At 42.4% G+C, this 25,722-nt stretch overlaps 1 protein-coding gene across 1 annotated transcript in view; it reads left to right on the forward strand.

Moving 5' to 3' along the window:
- Window positions 1–25,722, forward strand: part of LOC139410291 (sushi, nidogen and EGF-like domain-containing protein 1) — a 110,791-nt gene that overhangs the window by 31,609 nt on the left and 53,460 nt on the right. Inside the window, exons 3-5 of the mRNA XM_071155779.1 lie at window positions 192–332; window positions 9,570–9,732; window positions 22,988–23,113. Of these exons, the coding sequence (XP_071011880.1) occupies window positions 192–332; window positions 9,570–9,732; window positions 22,988–23,113 (430 nt within the window). The remainder of the gene's footprint in view (window positions 1–191; window positions 333–9,569; window positions 9,733–22,987; window positions 23,114–25,722) is intronic.

Genomic DNA, 25,722 nt, shown 5'->3' on the forward strand with positions numbered 1-25,722 from the left:
CAAGCAGTGGTGGGAAGGAAAAACACCCCAAACTAATTGTTGATTGATAGGGGAGAGAAAGAGCACCCCTTTCTTGTTAAAATTCGAACCTTACATTTTTTACCATTTTGCGGACACTCTTAAGAGACGTATGAATATTTGTAATATTCCACATACATACAGTAACCAGTAACCAGTTGTCCTCTGTGCAGGTGAATACGTTCCAATTGGTGCTGATCACCAACGGAGAGGTATCCTTCACCATCTTCCAGTATCATGACATCACCTGGACCACAGGCATGCACGCCAGCAGTGGAGGAGACCTGGCAGGGCTAGGAGGCATCGCTGCACAGGTAGGATCACGGAGAGGTCCCTCACAAACCGTTTTTATAGGTAGGATCACGGAGATGTCCTCAAAAACTATGTTTATAGGTAACATCACAGAGATGTCCTCAAAAACCATGTTTATAGGTAACATCACAGAGATGTCCTCAAAAACTATGTTTATAGGTAGGATCACGGAGATGTCCTCAAAAACTATGTTTATAGGTAGGATCACAGAGATGTCCTCAAAAACTATGTTTATAGGTAGGATCACAGAGATGTCCTCAAAAACTATGTTTATAGGTAGGATCACGGAGATGTCCTCAAAAACTATGTTTATAGGTAGGATCACAGAGATGTCCTCAAAAACTATGTTTATAGGTAGGATCACAGAGATGTCCTCAAAAACTATGTTAATAGGTAGGATCACGGAGATGTCCTCAAAAACTATGTATATAGGTAGGATCACGGAGATGTCCTCAAAAACTATGTTTATAGGTAGGATCACAGAGATGTCCTCAAAAACTATGTTCATAGGTAGGATCACAGAGATGTCCTCAAAAACTATGTTTATAGGTAGGATCACAGAGATGTCCTCAAAAACTATGTTTATAGGTAGGATCACAGAGATGTCCTCAAAAACTATGTTTATAGGTAGGATCACAGAGATGTCCTCAAAAACTATGTTTATAGGTAGGATCACAGAGATGTCCTCACAAACCGTGTTTATTGGTAGGATCACAGAGATGTTCTCACAAACTGTGTTTATTGGTAGGATCACAGAGATGTCCTCACAAACTGTGTTTATTGGTAGGATCACAGAGATGTCCTCACAAACTGTGTTTATAGGTAGGATCACAGAGATGTCCTCACAAACCGTGTTTATTGGTAGGATCACAGAGATGTCCTTACAAACTGTGTTTATTGGTAGGATCACAGAGATGTCCTCACAAACTGTGTTTATTGGTAGGATCACAGAGATGTCCTCACAAACCGTGTTTATTGGTAGGATCACAGAGATGTCCTCACAAACCGTGTTTATTGGTAGGATCACAGAGATGTCCTCACAAACCATCAGAAATGTCTTCACAAACCACGTGAAAAAAGGTTCACGTAGAAGTATGCCCTCATAAACAATGTTTATAGGTATGTTCACATAGCTAGATATCCTCACAAACCATGTCTCATTCATATGTAGAATAATAGGGAAGACATCAAAACTATGAAATAACACATATGAAATCATGTAGTAACCAAAAAAGTGATAAACAAATCAAAATATATTTTAGATCTAGATTCTTCAAAATAGACGCCCTTTGTCTTGATGACTGCTTTGCACACTCTTGGCATTCTCTAAACCAGCTTCACGAGGTAGCCACCTGGAATGCATTTCAATTAACAGGTGTGCCTTGTTAAAAGTTAATTTGTGGAATTTCTTTCCTTCTTAATGTGTTTGATCCAATCAGTTGTGTTGTGACAAGGTAGGGGTGGTATACAGAAGATAGCCCTATTTGGTAAAAAAACAAGTCCATATTATGGCAATAACAGCTCAAATAATCAAAGAGAAACGCGAGTACATCATTACCTTAAGACATGAAGGTCACTCGATACGGAACATTTCAAGAACTTGAAGTCACAAAAAAACATCAAGCTCTACGATGAAACTGTCTCTCTGCTGCAGAGGATAAGTTCATTAGAGTTTACCAGCCTCAGAAATTGCAGCCCAAATAAATGCTACAGAGAGTTCAAGTAACAGACACATCTCAACATCAACTGTTCATCAACTGTTCAGAGGACACCAATAAGAAGAAGAGACTTGCTTGGGCCAAGAAACTCGACATTCAGAAAGTATTCACATCCCTTCCCTTTTTCCAAATGTTGTTACTTTACAGCCTTATTTTTCAAATGGATTCAATTGTTTATTTTTCTCATCAATCTACACACAATATCCCATAATGACATCACAATAGCCCATAATGACATCACAACACCACATAATGACATCACAACACCCCATAATGACATCACAATACCCCATAATGACATCACAATACCCCATAATGACATCACAATACCCCATGAATGACATTGCAATACCCCATATTGACATCACAATACCCCATAATGACAAATTCAATTGTTTGGACATGATTTGGAAAGGCACACACTTGTCTATATAAGGTCTCAGAGTTGTCAGTGCATGTCAGAGCAAAAACCAAGCCATGAGGTCGAAGGAATTGTCCGTAGAGCTCCGAGACAGGATTGTGTCGAGGCACAGATCTGGGGAAGGGTAGCAAAACATTTCTGCAGCATTGAAGGTCCCATTAACAAAGTAGCCTCCAAAATTCTTAGATGGAATAAGTTTGGAAGCATCAAGAGTCTTCCTAGAGCTGGCCGACAGGCCAAACTGAGCAATCGGGGGAGAATGGCCTTGGTCAGGGACAGAGCTCCAGAGTTCCTCTGTGGAGATGGAAGAACCTTCCAGAAGGACAACCATCTCCGCAGCACGCCACCAATCAGGCCTTTATGGTAGAGTGGCCAGACGGAAGCCACACCTCAGTAAAAAGCACATGACAGCCCCCTTGGAGTTTGCCAAAAGGAACCTAAAGGACACTCAGACCATGAGAAACAACATTCTCTGGCCTGATGAAACCAAGATTGAACTCTTTGGCCTGAATGCCAAGCGTCACATCTGGAGGAAACCTGGCTCCATCCCTACGGTGAAGCATGGTGGTGGCAGCATCATGTGGTGGGGATGTTTTTCAACGGCAGGGCCTGGGAGACTAATCAGGATCGAGGGAAAGATGACCAGAGCAAAGTACAGATCCTTAAAAAAAAATCTGCTCTAGAGCACACAGGACCTCAGACAGGGGCAAAGGTTCACCTTCCAACAGGACAGCGATCCTAAGCGCACAGCCAAGACAACGCTGGAGTGGCTTCGGGGACATGTCTCTGAATGTCCTTGAGTTACCCAGCCACAGCAGAGAAGAATGAGAGAAACTCTCCAAATACAGGTGCGCCAAGCTTGTAGCATCATACCCAAGAAGTCTCAAGACTGTAATCACTGCCAAAAGTATTTCAACAAAGTACTGAGTAAAGGGTCTGAATACTTATGTAAATGTCATATTCCCGTTTTTTGTTTGTAATAAATTTGCAAACATTTCTAAAAATAGTTTTTGCTTTGTAATTATGTGGTATTGTGTGTAGATTGATGAGAGAGAGAGAGAGAGAGAGAGAGAGAGAGAGCTGATTGTGAACTATAGGAGACAGCGGGGAGAGCACGCACAGTCATGAAGAGGGCAACAGCAGCGCCACTTTTCCCCCTCAGGAGTATGAAAAGATTTGGCATGGGCTCTCGGATCCTCAAAATAGGGGCAAATGTACCAGCCTTGACCACAAAGCACGACAGAGGGTGATGAGGACAGCCCAGTACATAACAGGGGGCCGAGCTCCCTGACATCCAGGTCCTCTATATCATCAACACGACAGAGGGTGATGAGGACAGCCCAGTACATCACAGGGGGCCGAGCTCCCTGACATCCAGGTCCTCTATATCATCAACACGACAGAGGGTGATGAGGACAGCCCAGTACATCACAGGGGGCCGAGCTCCCTGACATCCAGGTCCTCTATATCATCAACACGACAGAGGGTGATGAGGACAGCCCAGTACATCACAGGGGGCCGAGCTCCCTGACATCCAGGTCCTCTATATCATCAGCACGACAGAGGGTGATGAGGACAGCCCAGTACATCACAGGGGGCCGAGCTCCCTGACATCCAGGTCCTCTATATCATCAGCACGACAGAGGGTGATGAGGACAGCCCAGTACATCACAGGGGGCCGAGCTCCCTGACATCCAGGTCCTCTATATCATCAACACGACAGAGGGTGATGAGGACAGCCCAGAACATCACAGGGGGCCGAGCTCCCTGACATCCAGGTCCTCTATATCAACAACACGACAGAGGGTGATGAGGACAGCCCAGTACATCACAGGGGGCCGAGCTCCCTGACATCCAGGTCCTCTATATCATCAACACGACAGAGGGTGATGAGGACAGCCCAGTACATCACAGGGGGCCGAGCTCCCTGACATCCAGGTCCTCTATATCATCAACACGAGAGAGGGTGATGAGGACAGCCCAGTACATCACAGGGGGCCGAGCTCCCTGACATCCAGGTCCTCTATATCATCAACACGACAGAGGGTGATGAGGACAGCCCAGTACATCACAGGGGGCCGAGCTCCCTGACATCCAGGTCCTCTATATCATCAACACGACAGAGGGTGATGAGGACAGCCCAGTACATCACAGGGGGCCGAGCTCCCTGACATCCAGGTCCTCTATATCATCAGCACAACAGAGGGTGATGAGGACAGCCCAGTACATCACAGGGGGCCGAGCTCCCTGACATCCAGGTCCTCTATATCATCAACACGACAGAGGGTGATGAGGACAGCCCAGTACATCACAGGGGGCCGAGCTCCCTGACATCCAGGTCCTCTATATCATCAACACGACAGAGGGTGATGAGGACAGCCCAGTACATCACAGGGGGCCGAGCTCCCTGACATCCAGGTCCTCTATATCATCAACACGACAGAGGGTGATGAGGACAGCCCAGTACATCACTGGGGCCGAGCTCCCTGACATCCAGGTCCTCTATATCATCAACACGACAGAGGGTGATGAGGACAGCCCAGTACATCACAGGGGGCCGAGCTCCCTGACATCCAGGTCCTCTATATCATCAACACGACAGAGGGTGATGAGGACAGCCCCGTACATCACAGGGGGCCGAGCTCCCTGACATCCAGGTCCTCTATATCATCAACACGACAGAGGGTGATGAGGACAGCCCAGTACATCACAGGGGGCCGAGCTCCCTGACATCCAGGTCCTCTATATCATCAACACGACAGAGGGTGATGAGGACAGCCCAGTACATCACAGGGGGCCGAGCTCCCTGACATCCAGGTCCTCTATATCATCAACACGACAGAGGGTGATGAGGACAGCCCAGTACATCACAGGGGGCCGAGCTCCCTGACATCCAGGTCCTCTATATCATCAGCACGACAGAGGGTGATGAGGACAGCCCAGTACATCACAGGGGGCCGAGCTCCCTGACATCCAGGTCCTCTATATCATCAACACGACAGAGGGTGATGAGGACAGCCCAGTACATCACAGGGGGCCGAGCTCCCTGACATCCAGGCCCTCTATATCATCAACACGACAGAGGGTGATGAGGACAGCCCAGTACATCACAGGGGGCCGAGCTCCCTGACATCCAGGTCCTCTATATCATCAACACGACAGAGGGTGATGAGGACAGCCCAGTACATCACTGGGGCCGAGCTCCCTGACATCCAGGTCCTCTATATCATCAACACGACAGAGGGTGATGAGGACAGCCCAGTACATCACAGGGGGCCGAGCTCCCTGACATCCAGGTCCTCTATATCATCAACACGACAGAGGGTGATGAGGACAGCCCAGTACATCACAGGGGGCCGAGCTCCCTGACATCCAGGTCCTCTATATCATCAACACGACAGAGGGTGATGAGGACAGCCCAGTACATCACAGGGGGCCGAGCTCCCTGACATCCAGGTCCTCTATATCATCAACACGACAGAGGGTGATGAGGACAGCCCAGTACATCACTGGGGCCGAGCTCCCTGATATCCAGATCCTCTATATCATCAACACGACAGAGGGTGGTCCCACACAAAACCCACACACGTTTACACACACACACACACACACACACACACACACACACTTTTACACTCATCATTTCCTGCTACTCTGTTCTTTATTTTACTCTTATTATTATCTATCCTGATGTCTAGTCACTTTACCCTGCCTTCATGTACATATCTACCTCAAATACCTTATTATTGTCTATCCTGGTACCTAGTCACTTTATCCTAACCTTCATGTACGTATCTACCTCTCCACATTGATCTGGTACGGGTACTTCCTGTATATAGCTCCACATTGATCTGGTACTTCCTGTATAGAGCTCCACATTGATCTGGTACGGGTATTTCCTGTATAGAGCTCCACATTGATCTGGTACTTCCTGTATAGAGCTCCACATTGATCTGGTACTGGTATTTCCTGTATAGAGCTCCACATTGATCTGGTACTTCCTGTATATAGCTCCACATTGATCTGGTACTGGTATTTCCTGTATAGAGCTCCACATTGATCTGGTACTTCCTGTATAGAGCTCCACATTGATCTGGTACTGGTATTTCCTGTATATAGCTCCACATTGATCTGGTACTTCCTGTATATAGCTCCACATTGATCTGGTACTTCCTGTATAGAGCTCCACATTGATCTGGTACTGGTATTTCCTGTATAGAGCTCCACATTGATCTGGTACTTCCTGTATAGAGCTCCACATTGATCTGGTACTGGTATTTCCTGTATAGAGCTCCACATTGATCTGGTACTGGTATTTCCTGTATAGAGCTCCACATTGATCTGGTACTTCCTGTATAGAGCTCCACATTGATCTGGTACTGGTATTTCCTGTATAGAGCTCCACATTGATCTGGTACTGGTACTTCCTGTATAGAGCTCCACATTGATCTGGTACTGGTATTTCCTGTATAGAGCTCCACATTGATCTGGTACTGGTATTTCCTGTATAGAGCTCCACATTGATCTGGCACTCCATTCTTGTGTTTTTTTTAATTTTACCTTTATTTAACTAGGCAAGTCAGTTAAGAACAAATTCTTATTTTCAATGACGGCCTAGGAACAGTGGGTTAACTGCCTGTTCAGGGGCAGAACGACAGATTTGTACCTTGTCAGCTCGGGGGTTTGAACTTGCAACCTTCCGGTTACTAGTCCAACACTCTAACCACTAGGCTACCCTGTTACTAAACTCAGCAAAAAATAAATATCCTCTCACTGTCAACTGCGTTTATTTTCAGCAAACTTAACATGTAAACATTTGTTTGAACATAACAAGAATCAGCAACTGAGACATAAACTGAACAAGTTCCACAGACATGAAATGGAATATTGTGTCCCTGAACAAAGGGGGGAGGGGGGGGGGGTCAAAATCAAAAGTAACAGTCAGTATCTGGTGTGGCCACCAGCTGCATTAGGCACTGCAGTGCATCTCCTCCTCATGGACTGCACCAGATGTGCCAGTTCTTGCTATGAGATGTTACCCCACTCTTCCACCAAGGCACTTGCAAGTTCCCGGGCATTCCTGGGGGGAATGGCCCTAGCCCTCACCCTCCGATCCAACAGGTCCCAGACGTGCTCAATATGCATGACCCTGGGCCTCTTTCCTTTGGTTAGTCAGTAGAAAGGTCTCTTTAGTGTCCTAAGTTTTCATAACTGTGACCTTAATTGCCTACCGTCTGTAAGCTGTTTGTGTCTTAACGACCGTTCCACAGGTGCATGTTCATTACTTGTTTATGGTTCATTGAACAAGCATGAGAAACAGTGTTTAAACCCTTTTCCAATGAAGATCTGTGAAGTTATTTGGATTTTTACGAATTATCTTTGAAAGACAGTGAACTGAAGACGTTTCTTTTTTTGTTGATGAGTTTATTTGAGGTTTTATCTTTAAACTTTCAGCTCATACAAGGAGAAGACTGATCAGAGATGCAGCCAAGAGGCCCATGATCACTCTGGATGAACTGCAGAGATCTACAGCTGAGGTGGGAGACTCTGTCCATAGGACAACAATCAGTCGTATATTGCACAAATCTGGCCTTTATGGAAGAGTGGCAAGAAGAAAGCCATTTCTTAAAGATATCCATAAAAAGCGTTGTTTAAAGTTTGCCACAAGCCACCTGGGAGACACACCAAACATGTGGAAGAAGGTGCTCTGGTCAGATGAAACCAAAATTGAACTTTTTGGCAACAATGCAAAACGTTATGTTTGGCGTAAAAGCAACACAGCTGAACACACCATCCCCACTGTCAAACATGGTGGTGGCAGCATCATGGTTTGGGCCTGCTTTTCTTCAGCAGGGACAGGGAAGATGGTTAAAATTGATGGGAAGATGGATGGAGCCAAATACAGGACCATTCTGGAAGAAAACCTGATGGAGTCTGCAAAAGACCTGAGACTGGGACGGAGATTTGTCTTCCAACAAGACAATGATCCAAAACATAAAGCAAAATCTACAATGGAATGGTTCAAAAATAAACATATCCAGGTGTTAGAATGGCCAAGTCAAAGTCCAGACCTGAAAACAATCGAGAATCTGTGGAAAGAACTGAAAACTGCTGTTCACAAATGCTCTCCATCCAACCTCACTGAGCTCGAGCTGTTTTGCAAGGAGGAATGGGAAAAAATGTCAGTCTCTCGATGTGCAAAACTGATAGAGACATACCCCAAGCGACTTACAGCTGTAATCGCAGCAAAAGGTGGCACTACAAAGTATTAACTTAAGGGGGCTGAATAATTTTGCACGCCCAATTTTTCAGTTTTTGCTTTGTAAAAAAGTTTGAAATATCCAATAAATGTCGTTCCACTTCATGATTGTGTCCCACTTGTTGTTGATTCTTCACAAAAAAATACAGTTTTATATCTTTATGTTTGAAGCCTGAAATGTGGCAAAAGGTCGCAAAGTTCAAAGGGGCCGAATACTTTTGCAAGGCACTGTAGATAAACAAAGTAAAGTAAAATATATATATATATATAAATGAAGTAAAGTAAAATATATATATATATATATAAATAAAGTAAAGTAAAAAAAAATATATATATAAATAAAGTAAAGTAAAATATATATATATATAAATAAAGTAAAGTAAAATATATATATATATAAATAAAGTAAAGTAAAATATATATATATATATATAAATAAAGTAAAGTAAAAAAAAATATATATATATATATAAAGTAAAGTAAAACATATATATATATATATATATATATATATATATATATATATATATATATAAAGTAACGTCTGCACCAGCTGTATTCGGCTCATGCGCTTCGATTTAATTTGATTTGATTTGATTTAATCTTAAACTCATAACAAGGATTTGGGCCTCTTGTGGGACTGGGACATTTGAGAGATTTCCTTTTCAGATGGAATTAAAATTCTCAGACAACATGCCATTGGCTAGCCATCGAGAACTTACCCGTAATCTTATGGGCCCTGGTTAAAACTGGTGGACTGCAATGGTTGTAGGGTACCATTTGGGACACGGATCAAGTGTGGTCTCCTCACAGTCACTCTAAACTGTGTTTCTCCTCATAGGCAGGTTTTAATGCTGGCGACGGGAAACGTTACTTCAACATCCCGGGGTCTCGTACAGATGACATGGTGGATGTGGAGGGAACCACCAACGTAGGTCGCCCCGGGAGATGGGTGTTCCGGATTGACAATGCACAGGTGGAGGTGGGTGGCTGCAACCACTCAGGTAAGATCGAGGAGGGACATTTATTAATAATAACTATTATACATTGAATCCATTCTGTAAAGTGTGTTAGGACTCTGTTAAAAATGCAATTCATTTTGATTTGATAGGGCATTTTCTAAAGGGAAAATAGTTCTGAGAGAAGAATGTTGAATGATACTAACATCAACCTCTTTCATCAATCTCTCCTCCTCACTAACTAACTGTAATGTCTCTCCTAACTAACTAACTGTTCTGTCTCTCCTTACTAACCAACTGTTCTGTCTCTCCTAACTAACTAACTAACTCACTAACTAACTAACTAACTGTTCAGTCTCTCCTCACTAACTAACTAACTAACTGTTCTGTCTCTCCTCACTAACTAAATGTTCTGACTCTCCTCACTAACAAACTGTTCTGTCTCTCCTCACTAACTAACTAACTATCTGTTATGTCTCTCCTCACTAACTAACTAACTGTTCTGTCTACAACACACTAACTATCTGTTATGTCTCTCCTCAATAACTAAATGTTCTGTCTCTCTTCACTAACTAATTGTTCTGTCTCTCCTCACTACCTAACTGTTCTGTCTCTCTTCACTAACTAACTTTTCTGTCTCTCCTCACTAACTAACTATTCTGTCTACAACACACTAACTAACTGTTCTGTCTCTCCTCACTAACTAACTAACTAACTGTTCTGTCTCTCCTCACTAACTAACTGTTCTCTCTCTCCTCACTAACTAACTTTTCTGTCTCTCCTCACTAACTAACTATTCTGTCTACAACAGACTAACTAACTGTTCTGTCTCTCCTCACTAACTGTTCTGTCTCTCTTCACTAACTAACTGTTCTGTCTCTCTTCACTAACTAACTGTTCTGTCTCTCTTCACTAACTAAATGTTCTGTCTCTCCTCACTACCTAACTTTTCTGTCTCTCCTCACTGACTAACTGTTCTGTCTCTCTTCACTAACTAACTGTTCTGTCTCTCTTCACTAACTAACTGTTCTGTCTCTCTTCACTAACTAACTGTTATGTCTCTCTTCACTAACTAACTGTTCTGTCTCTCCTCACTAACTAACTGTTCTGTCTCTCCTCACTAACTAACTGTTATGTCTCTCCTCACTAATTAAATGTTCTGTCTCTCCTCACTAACTAACTGTTATGTCTCTCTTCACTAACTAACTGTTCTGTCTCTCCTCACTAACTAACTGTTCTGTCTCTCCTCACTAACTAACTATTATGTCTCTCCTCACTAACTAGCTGTTATGTCTCTCTTCACTAACTAACTGTTCTGTCTCTCCTCACTAACTAACTGTTCTGTCTCTCCTCACTAACTAACTTTTCTGTCTCTCCTCACTAACTAACTAACTAACTGTTATGTCTCTCCTCACTAACTAAATGTTCTGTCTCTCTTCACTAACTAAATGTTCTGTCTCTCCTCACTACCTAACTTTTCTGTCTCTCCTCACTAACTAACTATTCTGTCTACAACAAACTAACTAACTGTTCGGTCTCTCCTCACTAACTAACTGTTCTGTCTCTCTTCACTAACTAACTGTCTTGTCTCTCTTCAATAACTAACTGTTCTGTCTCTCCTCACTAACTAACGTTTCTGTCTCTCCTCACTAACTAACTAACTGTTCTGTCTCTCCTCACTAACTAACTGTTCTTTCTCTCCTAACTAACTAACTGTTATGTCTCTCCTCACTAACTAACTGTTATGTCTCTCCTCACTAACTAAATGTTCTGTCTCTCCTCACTACATAACTTTTCTGTCTCTCCTCACTAACTAACTATTCTGTCTACAACACACTAACTAACTGTTCTGTCTCTCCTCACTAACTAAATGTTCTGTCTCTCTTCACTAACTAACTGTCCTGTCTCTCTTCACTAACTAACTGTTCTGTCTCTCCTCACTAAATAAATGTTCTGTCTCTCCTCACTAACTAACTATTCTGTCTACAACACACTAACTAACTGTTCTGTCTCTCCTCACTAACTAACTGTTCTGTCTCTCTTCACTAACTAACTGTTCTGTCTCTCCTCACTAACTAACTGTTCTGTCTCTCCTCACTAACTAACTTTTCTGTCTCTCCTTACTAACTAACTATTCTGTCTACAACACACTAACTGACTTTTCTGTCTCTCCTCACTAACTAATTATTCTGTCTACAACACACTAACTAACTGTTCTGTCTCTTCTCACTAACTAACTGTTCTTTCTCTCCAAACTAACAAATTGTTCTGTCTCTCCTCACTAACTAACTGTTCTGTCTCTCTTCACTAACTAAATGTTCTGTCTCTCTTCACAAATTAAATGTTCTGTTTCTCCTCACTAACTAACTGTTCTGTCTCTCCTAACTAACTAACTGTTCTGTCTCTCCTCACTAACTAAATGTGCTGTCTCTCCTCACTAACTAACTAAATGTTCAGTCTCTCCTCACTAACTAACTAAATGTTCAGTCTTTCCTCACTAATTAACTAACTGTTCTGTCTTTCCTAAATAACTAACTGTTCTGTCTTTCCTAAATAACTAACTGTCCTGTCTCTCCTCACTAACTAACTAAATGTTCAGTCTCTCCTCACTAACAAACTGTTTAATATCTCCTCACTAACTAACTAACTAACCTACTGTTCTGTCTCTCCTCACTAAATTACTTACTGTTCTGTCTCTCCTAACTAACTAACTGTTATCTCACCCAACTAACTAACTGTTCTGTCTCTCCTCACTAACTAACTGTTCTGTTTCTCTTCACTAACTAACTGTTCTGTCTCTCCTCACTAACTAACTGTTCTGTCTCTCTTCACTAACTAACTGTTCTGTCTCTCCTCACAAACTAACTGTTCTGTCTCTCCTCACTAACTAACTGTTCTGTCTCTCCTCACTAACTGACTTTTCTGTCTCTCTTCACTAACTAACTGTTCTGTCTCTCTTCACTAACTAACTATTCTGTCTCTCCTCACTAACTGACTTTTCTGTCTCTCCTCACTAACTAACTATTCTGTATACAACACACTAACTAACTGTTCTGTCTCTCCTCACTAACTAACTGTCTCCTCACTAACTAACTGACTGTTCAGTCTCTCCTCACTAACTAAATGTTCTGTCTCTCCTCACTAACAAACTAACTGTTCTGTCTCTCTTCACTAACTAACTGACTGTTCAGTCTCTCCTCATTATCTAACTAACTGTTCAGTCTCTCCTCACTAACTAACTGTTATGTGTCTCCTCACTAACTAACTGTTCTGTCTCTCCTCACTAACTAACTGTTATGTGTCTCCTCACTAACTAACTGTTATGTCTCTCCTCACTAACTAACTGTTATTTCTCTCCTAACTAACTAACTGTTATGTCTCTCCTCACTAACAAACTGTTCTGTCTCTCCTAACTAACTAACTGTTCTGTCTCTCCTCACTAACTAACTGTTCTGTATCTCTTCACTAACTAACTAACTATCTGTTATGTCTCTCCTCACTAACTAACTAACTGTTCTGTATCTCTTCACTAACTAACTAACTGTTCAGTCTCTCCTCACTAACTAACTAACTAACTGTTCAGTCTCTCCTCACTAACTAAATCTTCTGTCTCTCCTCACTAATTAAATGTTCTGTCTCTCTTCACTAACTAAATGTTCTGTCTCTCCTAACTAACTAATTGTTATCTATCCCAACTAACTAACTGTTATGTCTCTCCTAACTAACTAACTGTTCTGTCTCTCCTCACTAACTAACTGTTCTGTATCTCTTCACTAACTAACTAACTGTTCTGTCTACAACACACTAAATAAATGTTATGTCTCTCCTCACTAACCATTCTGTCTACAACACACTAACTAACTGTTCTGCATCTCCTCACTAACTAACTGTTCTGCCTCTCCACACTAACTAACTGTTGTTTCTCTCCTAACTAACTAATTGTTCTGTCTCTCCTCACTAACTAACTGTTCTGTCTCTCCTCACTAACTGTTCTGTCTCTCCTAACTAACTAACTGTTATGTCTCTCCTCACTAACTAACTATTATGTCTCTCCTCACTAACTAACTGTTCTGTCTCTCCTCACTAACTAACTGTTCTGTCTCTCCTCACTAACTAACTGTTCTGTCTCTCCTCACTAACTAACTATTATGTCTATCCTCACTAACTAACTGTTATGTGTCTCCTCACTAACTAACTGTTCTGTATCTCTTCTCTAACTAACTGTTCTGTCTCTCCTCACTAACTAACTGTTATGTCTCTCCTCACTAACTAACTGTTCTGTCTCTCCTCACTAACTAACTGTTATGTCTCTCCTCACTAACTAACTGTTATGTCTCTCCTCACTAACTAACTTTTCTGTCTATCCTCCTCACTAACTAACTGTTTAATATCTCCTCACTAACTAACTGTTCAGTCTCTCCTCACTAACTAAATGTTCTGTCTCTCTTCACTAACTAACTGTTCTGTCTCTCCTCACTAACTAACTGTTATCTCTCCCAACTAACTAACTGTTATGTCTCTCCTCACTAACTAACTGTTCTGTCGCTCCTCACTAACTATTCTGTCTACAACACACTAACTAACTGTTCTGCCTCTCCTCACTAACTAACTGTTCTGCCTCTCCTCACTAACTAACTGTTGTTTCTCTCCTAACTAACTAATTGTTCTGTCTCTCTTCACTAACTAAATGATCTGTCTCTCCTAACTAACGGACTGTTCAGTCTCTCCTCACTAACTAACTGTTCAATATCTACTCACTAACTAACTAATTGTTCTGTCTCTCTTCACTAACTAACTGTTCTGCCTCTCCTCACTAACTAACTGTTCTGCCTCTCCTCACTAACTAACTGTTAAGTCTCTCTTCACTAACTAACTATTCTGTCTCTCCTCACTAACTGACTTTTCTGTCTCTCCTCACTAACTAACTATTCTGTATACAACACACTAACTAACTGTTCTGTCTCTCCTCACTAACTAACTGTCTCCTCACTAACTAACTGACTGTTCAGTCTCTCCTCACTAACTAAATGTTCTGTCTCTCCTCACTAACAAACTAACTGTTCTGTCTCTCTTCACTAACTAACTGACTGTTCAGTCTCTCCTCATTATCTAACTAACTGTTCAGTCTCTCCTCACTAACTAACTGTTATGTGTCTCCTCACTAACTAACTGTTCTGTCTCTCCTCACTAACTAACTGTTATATGTCTCCTCACTAACTAACTGTTATGTGTCTCCTCACTAACTAACTGTTATGTGTCTCCTCACTAACTAACTGTTATGTGTCTCCTCACTAACTAACTGTTATGTCTCTCCTCACTAACTAACTGTTATTTCTCTCCTAACTAACTAACTGTTATGTCTCTCCTCACTAACAAACTGTTCTGTCTCTCCTAACTAACTAACTGTTCTGTCTCTCCTCACTAACTAACTGTTCTGTATCTCTTCACTAACTAACTAACTATCTGTTATGTCTCTCCTCACTAACTAACTAACTGTTCTGTATCTCTTCACTAACTAACTAACTGTTCAGTCTCTCCTCACTAACTAACTAAATGTTCAGTCTCTCCTCACTAACAAACTGTTTAATATCTCCTCACTAACTAACTAACTAACCTACTGTTCTGTCTCTCCTCACTAAATTACTTACTGTTCTGTCTCTCCTAACTAACTAACTGTTATCTCACCCAACTAACTAACTGTTCTGTCTCTCCTCACTAACTAACTGTTCTGTTTCTCTTCACTAACTAACTGTTCTGTCTCTACTCACTAACTAACTGTTCTGTCTCTCTTCACTAACTAACTGTTCTGTCTCTCCTCACAAACTAACTGTTCTGTCTCTCCTCACTAACTAACTGTTCTGTCTCTCCTCACTAACTGACTTTTCTGTCTCTCTTCACTAACTAACTGTTCTGTCTCTCCTCACTAACTAACTATTCTGTCTCTCCTCACTAACTGACTTTTCTGTCTCTCCTCACTAACTAACTATTCTGTATACAACACACTAACTAACTGTTCTGTCTCTCCTCACTAACTAACTGTCTCCTCACTAACTAACTGACTGTTCAGTCTCTCCTCACTAACTAAATGTTCTGTCTCTCCTCACTAACAAACTAACTGTTCTGTCTCTCTTCACTAACTAACTGACTGTTCAGTCTCTCCTCATTATCTAACTAACTGTTCAGTCTCTCCTCACTAACTAACTGTTATGTGTCTCCTCACTAACTAACTGTTCTGTCTCTCTTCACTAACTAACTGACTGTTCAGTCTCTCCTCATTATCTAACTAACTGTTCAGTCTCTCCTCACTAACTAACTGTTATGTGTCTCCTCACTAACTAACTGTTCAGTCTCTCCTCACTAACTAACTGTTATGTGTCTCCTCACTAACTAACTGTTATGTGTCTCCTCACTAACTAACTGTTATGTGTCTCCTCACTAACTAACTGTTATGTGTCTCCTCACTAACTAACTGTTATGTGTCTCCTCACTAACTAACTGTTATGTGTCTCCTCACTAACTAACTGTTATGTGTCTCCTCACTAACTAACTGTTATGTGTCTCCTCACTAACTAACTGTTATGTGTCTCCTCACTAACTAACTGTTCAGTCTCTCCTCACTAACTAACTGTTATGTGTCTCCTCACTAACTAACTGTTCAGTCTCTCTTCACTAACTAACTGACTGTTCAGTCTCTCCTCATTATCTAACTAACTGTTCAGTCTCTCCTCACTAACTAACTGTTATGTGTCTCCTCACTAACTAACTGTTCTGTCTCTCCTCACTAACTAACTGTTATGTGTCTCCTCACTAACTAACTGTTATGTGTCTCCTCACTAACTAACTGTTATGTGTCTCCTCACTAACTAACTGTTATGTGTCTCCTCACTAACTAACTGTTATGTCTCTCCTCACTAACTAACTGTTATTTCTCTCCTAACTAACTAACTGTTATGTCTCTCCTCACTAACAAACTGTTCTGTCTCTCCTAACTAACTAACTGTTCTGTCTCTCCTCACTAACTAACTGTTCTGTATCTCTTCACTAACTAACTAACTATCTGTTATGTCTCTCCTCACTAACTAACTAACTGTTCTGTATCTCTTCACTAACTAACTAACTGTTCAGTCTCTCCTCACTAACTAACTAACTAACTGTTCAGTCTCTCCTCACTAACTAAATCTTCTGTCTCTCCTCACTAATTAAATGTTCTGTCTCTCTTCACTAACTAAATGTTCTGTCTCTCCTAACTAACTAATTGTTATCTATCCCAACTAACTAACTGTTATGTCTCTCCTAACTAACTAACTGTTCTGTCTCTCCTCACTAACTAACTGTTCTGTATCTCTTCACTAACTAACTAACTGTTCTGTCTACAACACACTAACTAAATGTTATGTCTCTCCTCACTAACCATTCTGTCTACAACACACTAACTAACTGTTCTGCATCTCCTCACTAACTAACTGTTCTGCCTCTCCACACTAACTAACTGTTGTTTCTCTCCTAACTAACTTATTGTTCTGTCTCTCCTCACTAACTAACTGTTCTGTCTCTCCTCACTAACTGTTCTGTCTCTCCTAACTAACTAACTGTTATGTCTCTCCTCACTAACTAACTATTATGTCTCTCCTCACTAACTAACTGTTCTGTCTCTCCTCACTAACTAACTGTTCTGTCTCTCCTCACTAACTAACTGTTCTGTCTCTCCTCACTAACTAACTATTATGTCTATCCTCACTAACTAACTGTTATGTGTCTCCTCACTAACTAACTGTTCTGTATCTCTTCACTAACTAACTGTTCTGTCTCTCCTCACTAACTAACTGTTATGTCTCTCCTCACTAACTAACTGTTCTGTCTCTCCTCACTAACTAACTGTTATGTCTCTCCTCACTAACTAACTGTTCTGTCTCTCCTCACTAACTAAATGTTCTGTCTCTATTCACTAACTAACTAACTGTTCAGTCTCTCCTCACCAGCTAACTGACTGTTATGTCTCTCCTCACTAACTAACTTTTCTGTCTATCCTCCTCACTAACTAACTGTTGAATATCTCCTCACTAACTAACTGTTCAGTCTCTCCTCACTAACTAAATGTTCTGTCTCTCTTCACTAACTAACTGTTCTGTCTCTCCTCACTAACTAACTGTTATCTCTCCCAACTAACTAACTGTTATGTCTCTCCTCACTAACTAACTGTTCTGTCTCTCCTCACTAACTATTCTGTCTACAACACACTAACTAACTGTTCTGTCTCTCCTCACTAACTAACTGTTCTGCCTCTCCTCACTAACTAACTGTTGTTTCTCTCCTAACTAACTAATTGTTCTGTCTCTCTTCACTAACTAAATTATCTGTCTCTCCTAACTAACGGACTGTTCAGTCTCTCCTCACTAACTAACTGTTCAATATCTACTCACTAACTAACTAATTGTTCTGTCTCTCTTCACTAACTAACTGTTCTGCCTCTCCTCACTAACTAACTGTTCTGCCTCTCCTCACTAACTAACTGTTATGTCTCTCCTCACTAACTGACTGTTATGTCTCTCCTAACTAACTAACTGTTCAATATCTACTCACTAACTAACTAACTGTTCTGTCTCTCCTCACTACCTAACTGTTCTGTCTCTCCTCACTAACTGACTGTTCTGTCTCTCCTCACTAACTAACTGTTCTGTCTCTCCTCACTAACTAACTGTTCTGTCTCTCCTCACTAACTAACTGTTATGTCTCTCCTCACTAACTAACTGTTCTGTCTCTCCTCACTAACTAACTGTTATGTCTCTCCTCACTAACTAACTGTTCTGTCTCTCCTCACTAACTAACTGGTATGTCTCTCCTCACTAACTAACTGTTCTGTCTCTCCTCACTAACTAACTGTTCTGTCTCTCCTCAATAACTAACTGTTATGTCTCTCCTCACTAACTAACTGTTCTGTCTCTCCTCACTAACTAACTGTTCTGTCGCTCTTCACTAACTAACTGTTCTGTCTCTCTTCACTAACTAAATGTTCTGTCTCTCTTCACTAACTAACTGTTCTGTATCTCTTCACTAACTAACTAACTGTTCAGTCTCTCCTCACTAACTAACTAACTAACTGTTCAGTCTCTCCTCACTAACTAAATGTTCAGTCTCTCCTCACTAACTAAATCTTCTGTCTCTCCTCACTAATTAAATGTTCTGTCTCTCTTCACTAACTAAATGTTCTGTCTCTCCTAACTAAATAATTGTTATCTCTCCCAACTAACTTACTGTTCTGTCTCTCTTCACTAACTAAATGTTCTGTCTCTCTTCACTAACTAACTGTTCTGTCTCTCTTCACTAACTAACTGTTCTGTCTCTCCTCACTAACTAACTGTTCTGTCTCTCTTCACTAACTAAATGTTCTGTCTCTCTTCACTAACTAACTAACTGTTCTCTCTCCGAACTAACTAACTGTTCAGTCTCTCCTCACTAACTAAATGTTCTGTCTCTCCTCACTAACAAACTAACTGTTCTGTCTCTCTTCACTAACTAACTGTTCTGTCTCTCTTCACTAACTAAATGTTCTGTCTCTCTTCACTAACTAACTGTTCTGTCTCTCTTCACTAACTAACTGACTGTTCAGTCTCTCCTCATTATCTAACTAACTGTTCAGTCTCTCCTCACTAACTAACTGTTATGTGTCTCCTCACTAACTAACTGTTCTGTCTCTCCTCACTAACTAACTGTTATGTGTCTCCTCACTAACTAACTGTTATGTGTCTCCTCACTAACTAACTGTTATGTGTCTCCTCACTAACTAACTGTTATGTGTCTCCTCACTAACTAACTGTTATGTGTCTCCTCACCAACTAACTGTTCTGTCTCTCCTCACTAACTAACTCTTATGTCTCTCCTCACTAACTAACTGTTATTTCTCTCCTAACTAACTAACTGTTATGTCTCTCCTCACTAACTAACTGTTCTGTCTCTCCTAACTAACTAACTGTTCTGTCTCTCCTCACTAACTAACTGTTCTGTATCTCTTCACTAACTAACTAACTGTTCAGTCTCTCCTCACTAACTAACTAACTAACTGTTCAGTCTCTCCTCACTAACTAAATGTTCAGTCTACAACACACTAACTATCTGTTCTGTCTCTCCTCACTAACTAACTGTTCTGTCTACAACACACTAATTATCTGTTATGTCTCTCTTCACTAACTAACTGTTCTGTCTCTCCTCACTAACTAACTGTTCTGTCTCTCCTCACTAACTAACTGTTATGTCTCTCCTCACTAACTAACTGTTCTGTCTCTCCTCACTAACTAACTGGTATGTCTCTCCTCACTAACTAACTGTTCTGTCTCTCCTCACTAACTAACTGTTCTGTCTCTCCTCAATAACTAACTGTTATGTCTCTCCTCACTAACTAACTGTTCTGTCTCTCCTCACTAACTAACTGTTCTGTCGCTCTTCACTAACTAACTGTTCTGTCTCTCTTCACTAACTAAATGTTCTGTCTCTCTTCACTAACTAACTGTTCTGTATCTCTTCACTAACTAACTAACTGTTCAGTCTCTCCTCACTAACTAACTAACTAACTGTTCAGTCTCTCCTCACTAACTAAATGTTCAGTCTCTCCTCACTAACTAAATCTTCTGTCTCTCCTCACTAATTAAATGTTCTGTCTCTCTTCACTAACTAAATGTTCTGTCTCTCCTAACTAAATAATTGTTATCTCTCCCAACTAACTTACTGTTCTGTCTCTCTTCACTAACTAAATGTTCTGTCTCTCTTCACTAACTAACTGTTCTGTCTCTCTTCACTAACTAACTGTTCTGTCTCTCCTCACTAACTAACTGTTCTGTCTCTCTTCACTAACTAAATGTTCTGTCTCTCTTCACTAACTAACTAACTGTTCTCTCTCCGAACTAACTAACTGTTCAGTCTCTCCTCACTAACTAAATGTTCTGTCTCTCCTCACTAACAAACTAACTGTTCTGTCTCTCTTCACTAACTAACTGTTCTGTCTCTCTTCACTAACTAAATGTTCTGTCTCTCTTCACTAACTAACTGTTCTGTCTCTCTTCACTAACTAACTGACTGTTCAGTCTCTCCTCATTATCTAACTAACTGTTCAGTCTCTCCTCACTAACTAACTGTTATGTGTCTCCTCACTAACTAACTGTTCTTTCTCTCCTCACTAACTAACTGTTATGTGTCTCCTCACTAACTAACTGTTATGTGTCTCCTCACTAACTAACTGTTATGTGTCTCCTCACTAACTAACTGTTATGTGTCTCCTCACCAACTAACTGTTCTGTCTCTCCTCACTAACTAACTGTTATTTCTCTCCTAACTAACTAACTGTTATGTCTCTCCTCACTAACTAACTGTTCTGTCTCTCCTAACTAACTAACTGTTCTGTCTCTCCTCACTAACTAACTGTTCTGTATCTCTTCACTAACTAACTAACTGTTCAGTCTCTCCTCACTAACTAACTAACTAACTGTTCAGTCTCTCCTCACTAACTAAATGTTCAGTCTACAACACACTAACTATCTGTTCTGTCTCTCCTCACTAACTAACTGTTCTGTCTACAACACACTAATTATCTGTTATGTCTCTCTTCACTAACTAACTGTTCTGTCTCTCCTCACTAACTAACTGTTCTGTCTCTCCTCACTAATTAAATGTTCTGTCTCTCCTCACTAACTAACTGTTCAGTCTCTCCTCACTAACTAAATCTTCTGTCTCTCCTCACTAATTAAATGTTCTGTCTCTCTTCACTAACTAAATGTTCTGTCTCTCCTAACTAACTAATTGTTATCTATCCCAACTAACTAACTGTTATGTCTCTCCTCACTAACTAACTGCTCTGTCTCTCCTAACTAACTAACTGTTCTGTCTCTCCTCACTAACTAACTGTTCTGTATCTCTTCACTAACTAACTGTTCTGTCTACAACACACTAACTAAATGTTATGTCTCTCCTCACTAACCATTCTGTCTACAACACACTAACTAACTGTTCTGCATCTCCTAACTAACTAATTGTTCTGTCTCTCCTCACTAACTAACTGTTCTGTCTCTCCTCACTAACTGTTCTGTCTCTCCTCACTAACTAACTGTTCTGTCTCTCCTCACTAACTAACTGTTCTGTCTCTCCTCACTAACTAACTGTTCTGTCTCTCCTCACTAACTAACTGTTATGTCTCTCCTCACTAACTAACTGTTATGTGTCTCCTCACTAACTAACTGTTCTGTATCTCTTCACTAACTAACTGTTCTGTCTCTCCTCACTAACTAACTGTTACGTCTCTCCTCACTAACTAACTGTTCTGTCTCTCCTCACTAACTAACTGTTATGTCTCTCCTCACTAACTAACTGTTCTGTCTCTCCTCACTAACTATTCTGTCTACAACACACTAACTAACTGTTCTGCCTCTCCTCAATAACTAACTGTTCTGCCTCTCCTCACTAACTAACTGTTGTTTCTCTCCTAACTAACTAATTGTTCTGTCTCTCTTCACTAACTAATTGTTCTGTCTCTCTTCACTAACTAACTGTTCTGCCTCTCCTCACTAACTAACTGTTCTGCCTCTCCTCACTAACTAACTGTTATGTATCTCCTCACTAACTGACTGTTATGTCTCTCCTAACTAACTAACTGTTCAATATCTACTCACTAACTAACTAACTGTTCTGTCTCTCCTCACTAACTAACTGTTCTTTCTCTCCTCACTAACTGACTGTTCTGTCTCTCCTCACTAACTAACTGTTCTGTCTCTCCTCACTAACTAACTGTTCTGTCTCTCCTCACTAACTAACTGTTCTGTCTCTCCTCACTAACTAACTGTTATGTCTCTCCTCACTAACTAACTGTTCTGTCTCTCCTCACTAACTAACTGTTATGTCTCTCCTCACTAACTAACTGTTCTGTCTCTCCTCACTAACTAACTGTTATTTCTCTCCTAACTAACTAACTCTTATGTCTCTCCTCACTAACTAACTGTTCTGTCTCTCATCACTAACTGTTCTGTTTCTCTTCAATAACTAACTGTTATGTCTCTCCTCACTAACTAACTGTTCTGTCTCTCCTCACTAACTAACTGTTATGTCTCTCCTCACTAACTAACTGTTCTGTCTCTCCTCACTAACTAACTGTTATTTCTCTCCTCACTAACTAACTGTTCTGTCTCTCCTCACTAACTAACTGTTATGTCTCTCCTCACTAACTAACTGTTCTGTCTCTCCTCACTAACTAACTGTTATGTCTCTCCTCACTAACTAACTGTTCTGTCTCTCCTCCTCACTAACTAACTCTCGTCCACAGCGTCTGTGTGTCCACACCTTCGACCCTGTCTGAATGGAGGTCTCTGTATTGATGACTGCATCACCGGCAATCCTTCTTTCTCCTGCTCCTGTCTGGCTGGGTTCACCGGAAGGTGGTGTCAGATAGGTCAGTCGGTGAACTTTAACCTTTTTCTCGTGGATAGGAGCTAGGGGTTAGTATACGATCTCGTGGATAGGATCTAGGGGTTAGTATACGATCTCGTGGATAGGAGCTATGGGTTAGTATACGATCTCGTGGATAGGAGCTAAGGGTTAGTATACGATCTCGTGGATAGAAGCTAGGGGTTTGTATACGATCTCGTGGATAGGATCTAGGGGTTAGTATACGATCTCGTGGATAGGAGCTAGGGGTTAGTATACGATCTCGTGGATAGGAGCTAGGGGTTAGTATACGATCTCGTGGATAGGAGCTAGGGGTTAGTATACGATCTCTTGGATAGGAGCTAGGGGTTAGTATACGATCTCGTGGATAGGATCTAGGGGTTAGTATACGATCTCGTGGATAGGATCTAGGGGTTAGTATACGATCTCGTGGATAGGAGCTAGGGGTTGTTTCTGGACAGGGCGACACGCCCCTCCTCCTCTCTCCTCTTATCCGGGGTGAAGGGGATGGGTACTAGGGGTTGATTTGGGATTTTGGGTCCTACTCCATTCTCGGCCAGGAGAGACAGTCACCTTGTCAAAGCTGCGTTCCGCCTGACCTTCCAACTGGATAACATTTTTCATTTCGGGACATGTGCTTGTAATAGCATACGAGGGCACTGCCAGGTCTCTCTGCTCCTCCTGCCAGGTCTCTCTGCTCCTCCTGCCAGGTCTCTTTGCAACACTCCTCCTGCCAGGTCTTTCTGCTCCTCCTGCCAGGTCTCTCTGCTCCTCCTGCCAGGTCTCTCTGCAACACTCCTCCTGCCAGGTCTCTCTGTTCCTCCTGTCAGGTCTCTCTGCAACACTCCTCCTGCCAGGTCTCTCTGCAACACTCCTTCTACCAGGTCTCTCTGCAACACTCCTCCTACCAGGTCTCTCTGCAACACTCCTCCTGCCAGGTCTCTCTGCAACACTCCTCCTACCAGGTCTCTCTGCAACACACCTCCTTTCAGGTCTCTCTGCAACACTCCTCCTACCAGGTCTCTCTGTAACACACCTCCTGTCAGGTCTCTCTGCAACACTCCTCCTACCAGGTCTCTCTGCAACACTCCTCCTACCAGGTCTCTCTGCAACACTCCTCCTGCCAGGTCTCTCTGCAACACTCCTCCTACCAGGTCTATCTGCAACACTCCTCCTACCAGGTCTCTCTGCAACACTCCTCCTGTCAGGTCTCTCTGCAACACTCCTCCTGTCAGGTCTCTCTGCAACACTCCTCCTGTCAGGTCTCTCTGCAACACTCCTCCTACCAGGTCTCTCTGCATTACTCCTCCTACCAGGTCTCTCTGCAACACTCCTCCTACCAGGTCTCTCTGCAACACTCCTCCTACCAGGTCTCTCTGTAACACACCTCCTACCAGGTCTCTCTGCAACACTCCTCCTACCAGGTCTCTCTGCAACACTCCTCCTACCAGGTCTCTCTGCAACACTCCTCCTACCAGGTCTCTCTGCAACACTCCTCCTACCAGGTCTCTTTGCAACACTCCTCCTAACAGGTCTCTCTGCAACACACTTCCTACCAGGTCTCTCTGCAACACTCCACCTGCCAGGTCTCTCTGCAACACTCCTCCTACCAGGTCTCTCTGTAACACTCCTCCTACCAGGTCTCTCTGCAACACACCTCCTGCCAGGTCTCTCTGCAACACTCCTCCTGCCAGGTCTCTCTGCTCCTCCTGTCTGGTCTCTCTGTAACACACCTCCTGTCAGGTCTCTCTGCAACACTCCTCCTACCAGGTCTCTCTGTAACACACCTCCTGTCAGGTCTCTCTGCAACACTCCTCCTGCCAGGTCTCTTTGCAACACTCCTCCTGTCAGGTCTCTCTGTAACACACCTCCTGTCAGGTCTCTCTGCAACACTCCTCCTACCAGGTCTCTCTGCAACACTCCTCCTGTCAGGTCTCTCTGCAACACTCCTCCTGCCAGGTATCTCTGTTCCTCCTGTCAGGTCTCTCTGCAACACTCCTCCTACCAGGTCTCTCTGCAACACTCCTCCTACCAGGTCTCTCTGCAACACTCCTCCTACCAGGTCTCTCTGCAACACTCCTCCTACCAGGTCTCTTTGCAACACTCCTCCTAACAGGTCTCTCTGCAACACACTTCCTACCAGGTCTCTCTGCAACACTCCACCTGCCAGGTCTCTCTGCAACACTCCTCCTACCAGGTCTCTCTGTAACACTCCTCCTACCAGGTCTCTCTGCAACACTCCTCCTGCCAGGTCTCTCTGCAACACTCCTCCTGCCAGGTCTCTCTGCTCCTCCTGTCAGGTCTCTCTGTAACACACCTCCTGTCAGGTCTCGCTGCAACACTCCTCCTACCAGGTCTCTCTGTAACACACCTCCTGTCAGGTCTCTCTGCAACACTCCTCCTGCCAGGTCTCTTTGCAACACTCCTCCTGTCAGGTCTCTCTGTAACACACCTCCTGTCAGGTCTCTCTGCAACACTCCTCCTACCAGGTCTCTCTGCAACACTCCTCCTGTCAGGTCTCTCTGCAACACTCCTCCTACCAGGTCTCTCTGCAACATTCCTCCTACCAGGTCTCTCTGCAACACTCCTCCTGCCAGGTCTCTCTGCAACACT

This window comes from Oncorhynchus clarkii, chromosome 5 (assembly GCF_045791955.1).
Source record: "Oncorhynchus clarkii lewisi isolate Uvic-CL-2024 chromosome 5, UVic_Ocla_1.0, whole genome shotgun sequence".
NCBI classification, from domain to species: Eukaryota; Metazoa; Chordata; class Actinopteri; order Salmoniformes; family Salmonidae; genus Oncorhynchus; species Oncorhynchus clarkii.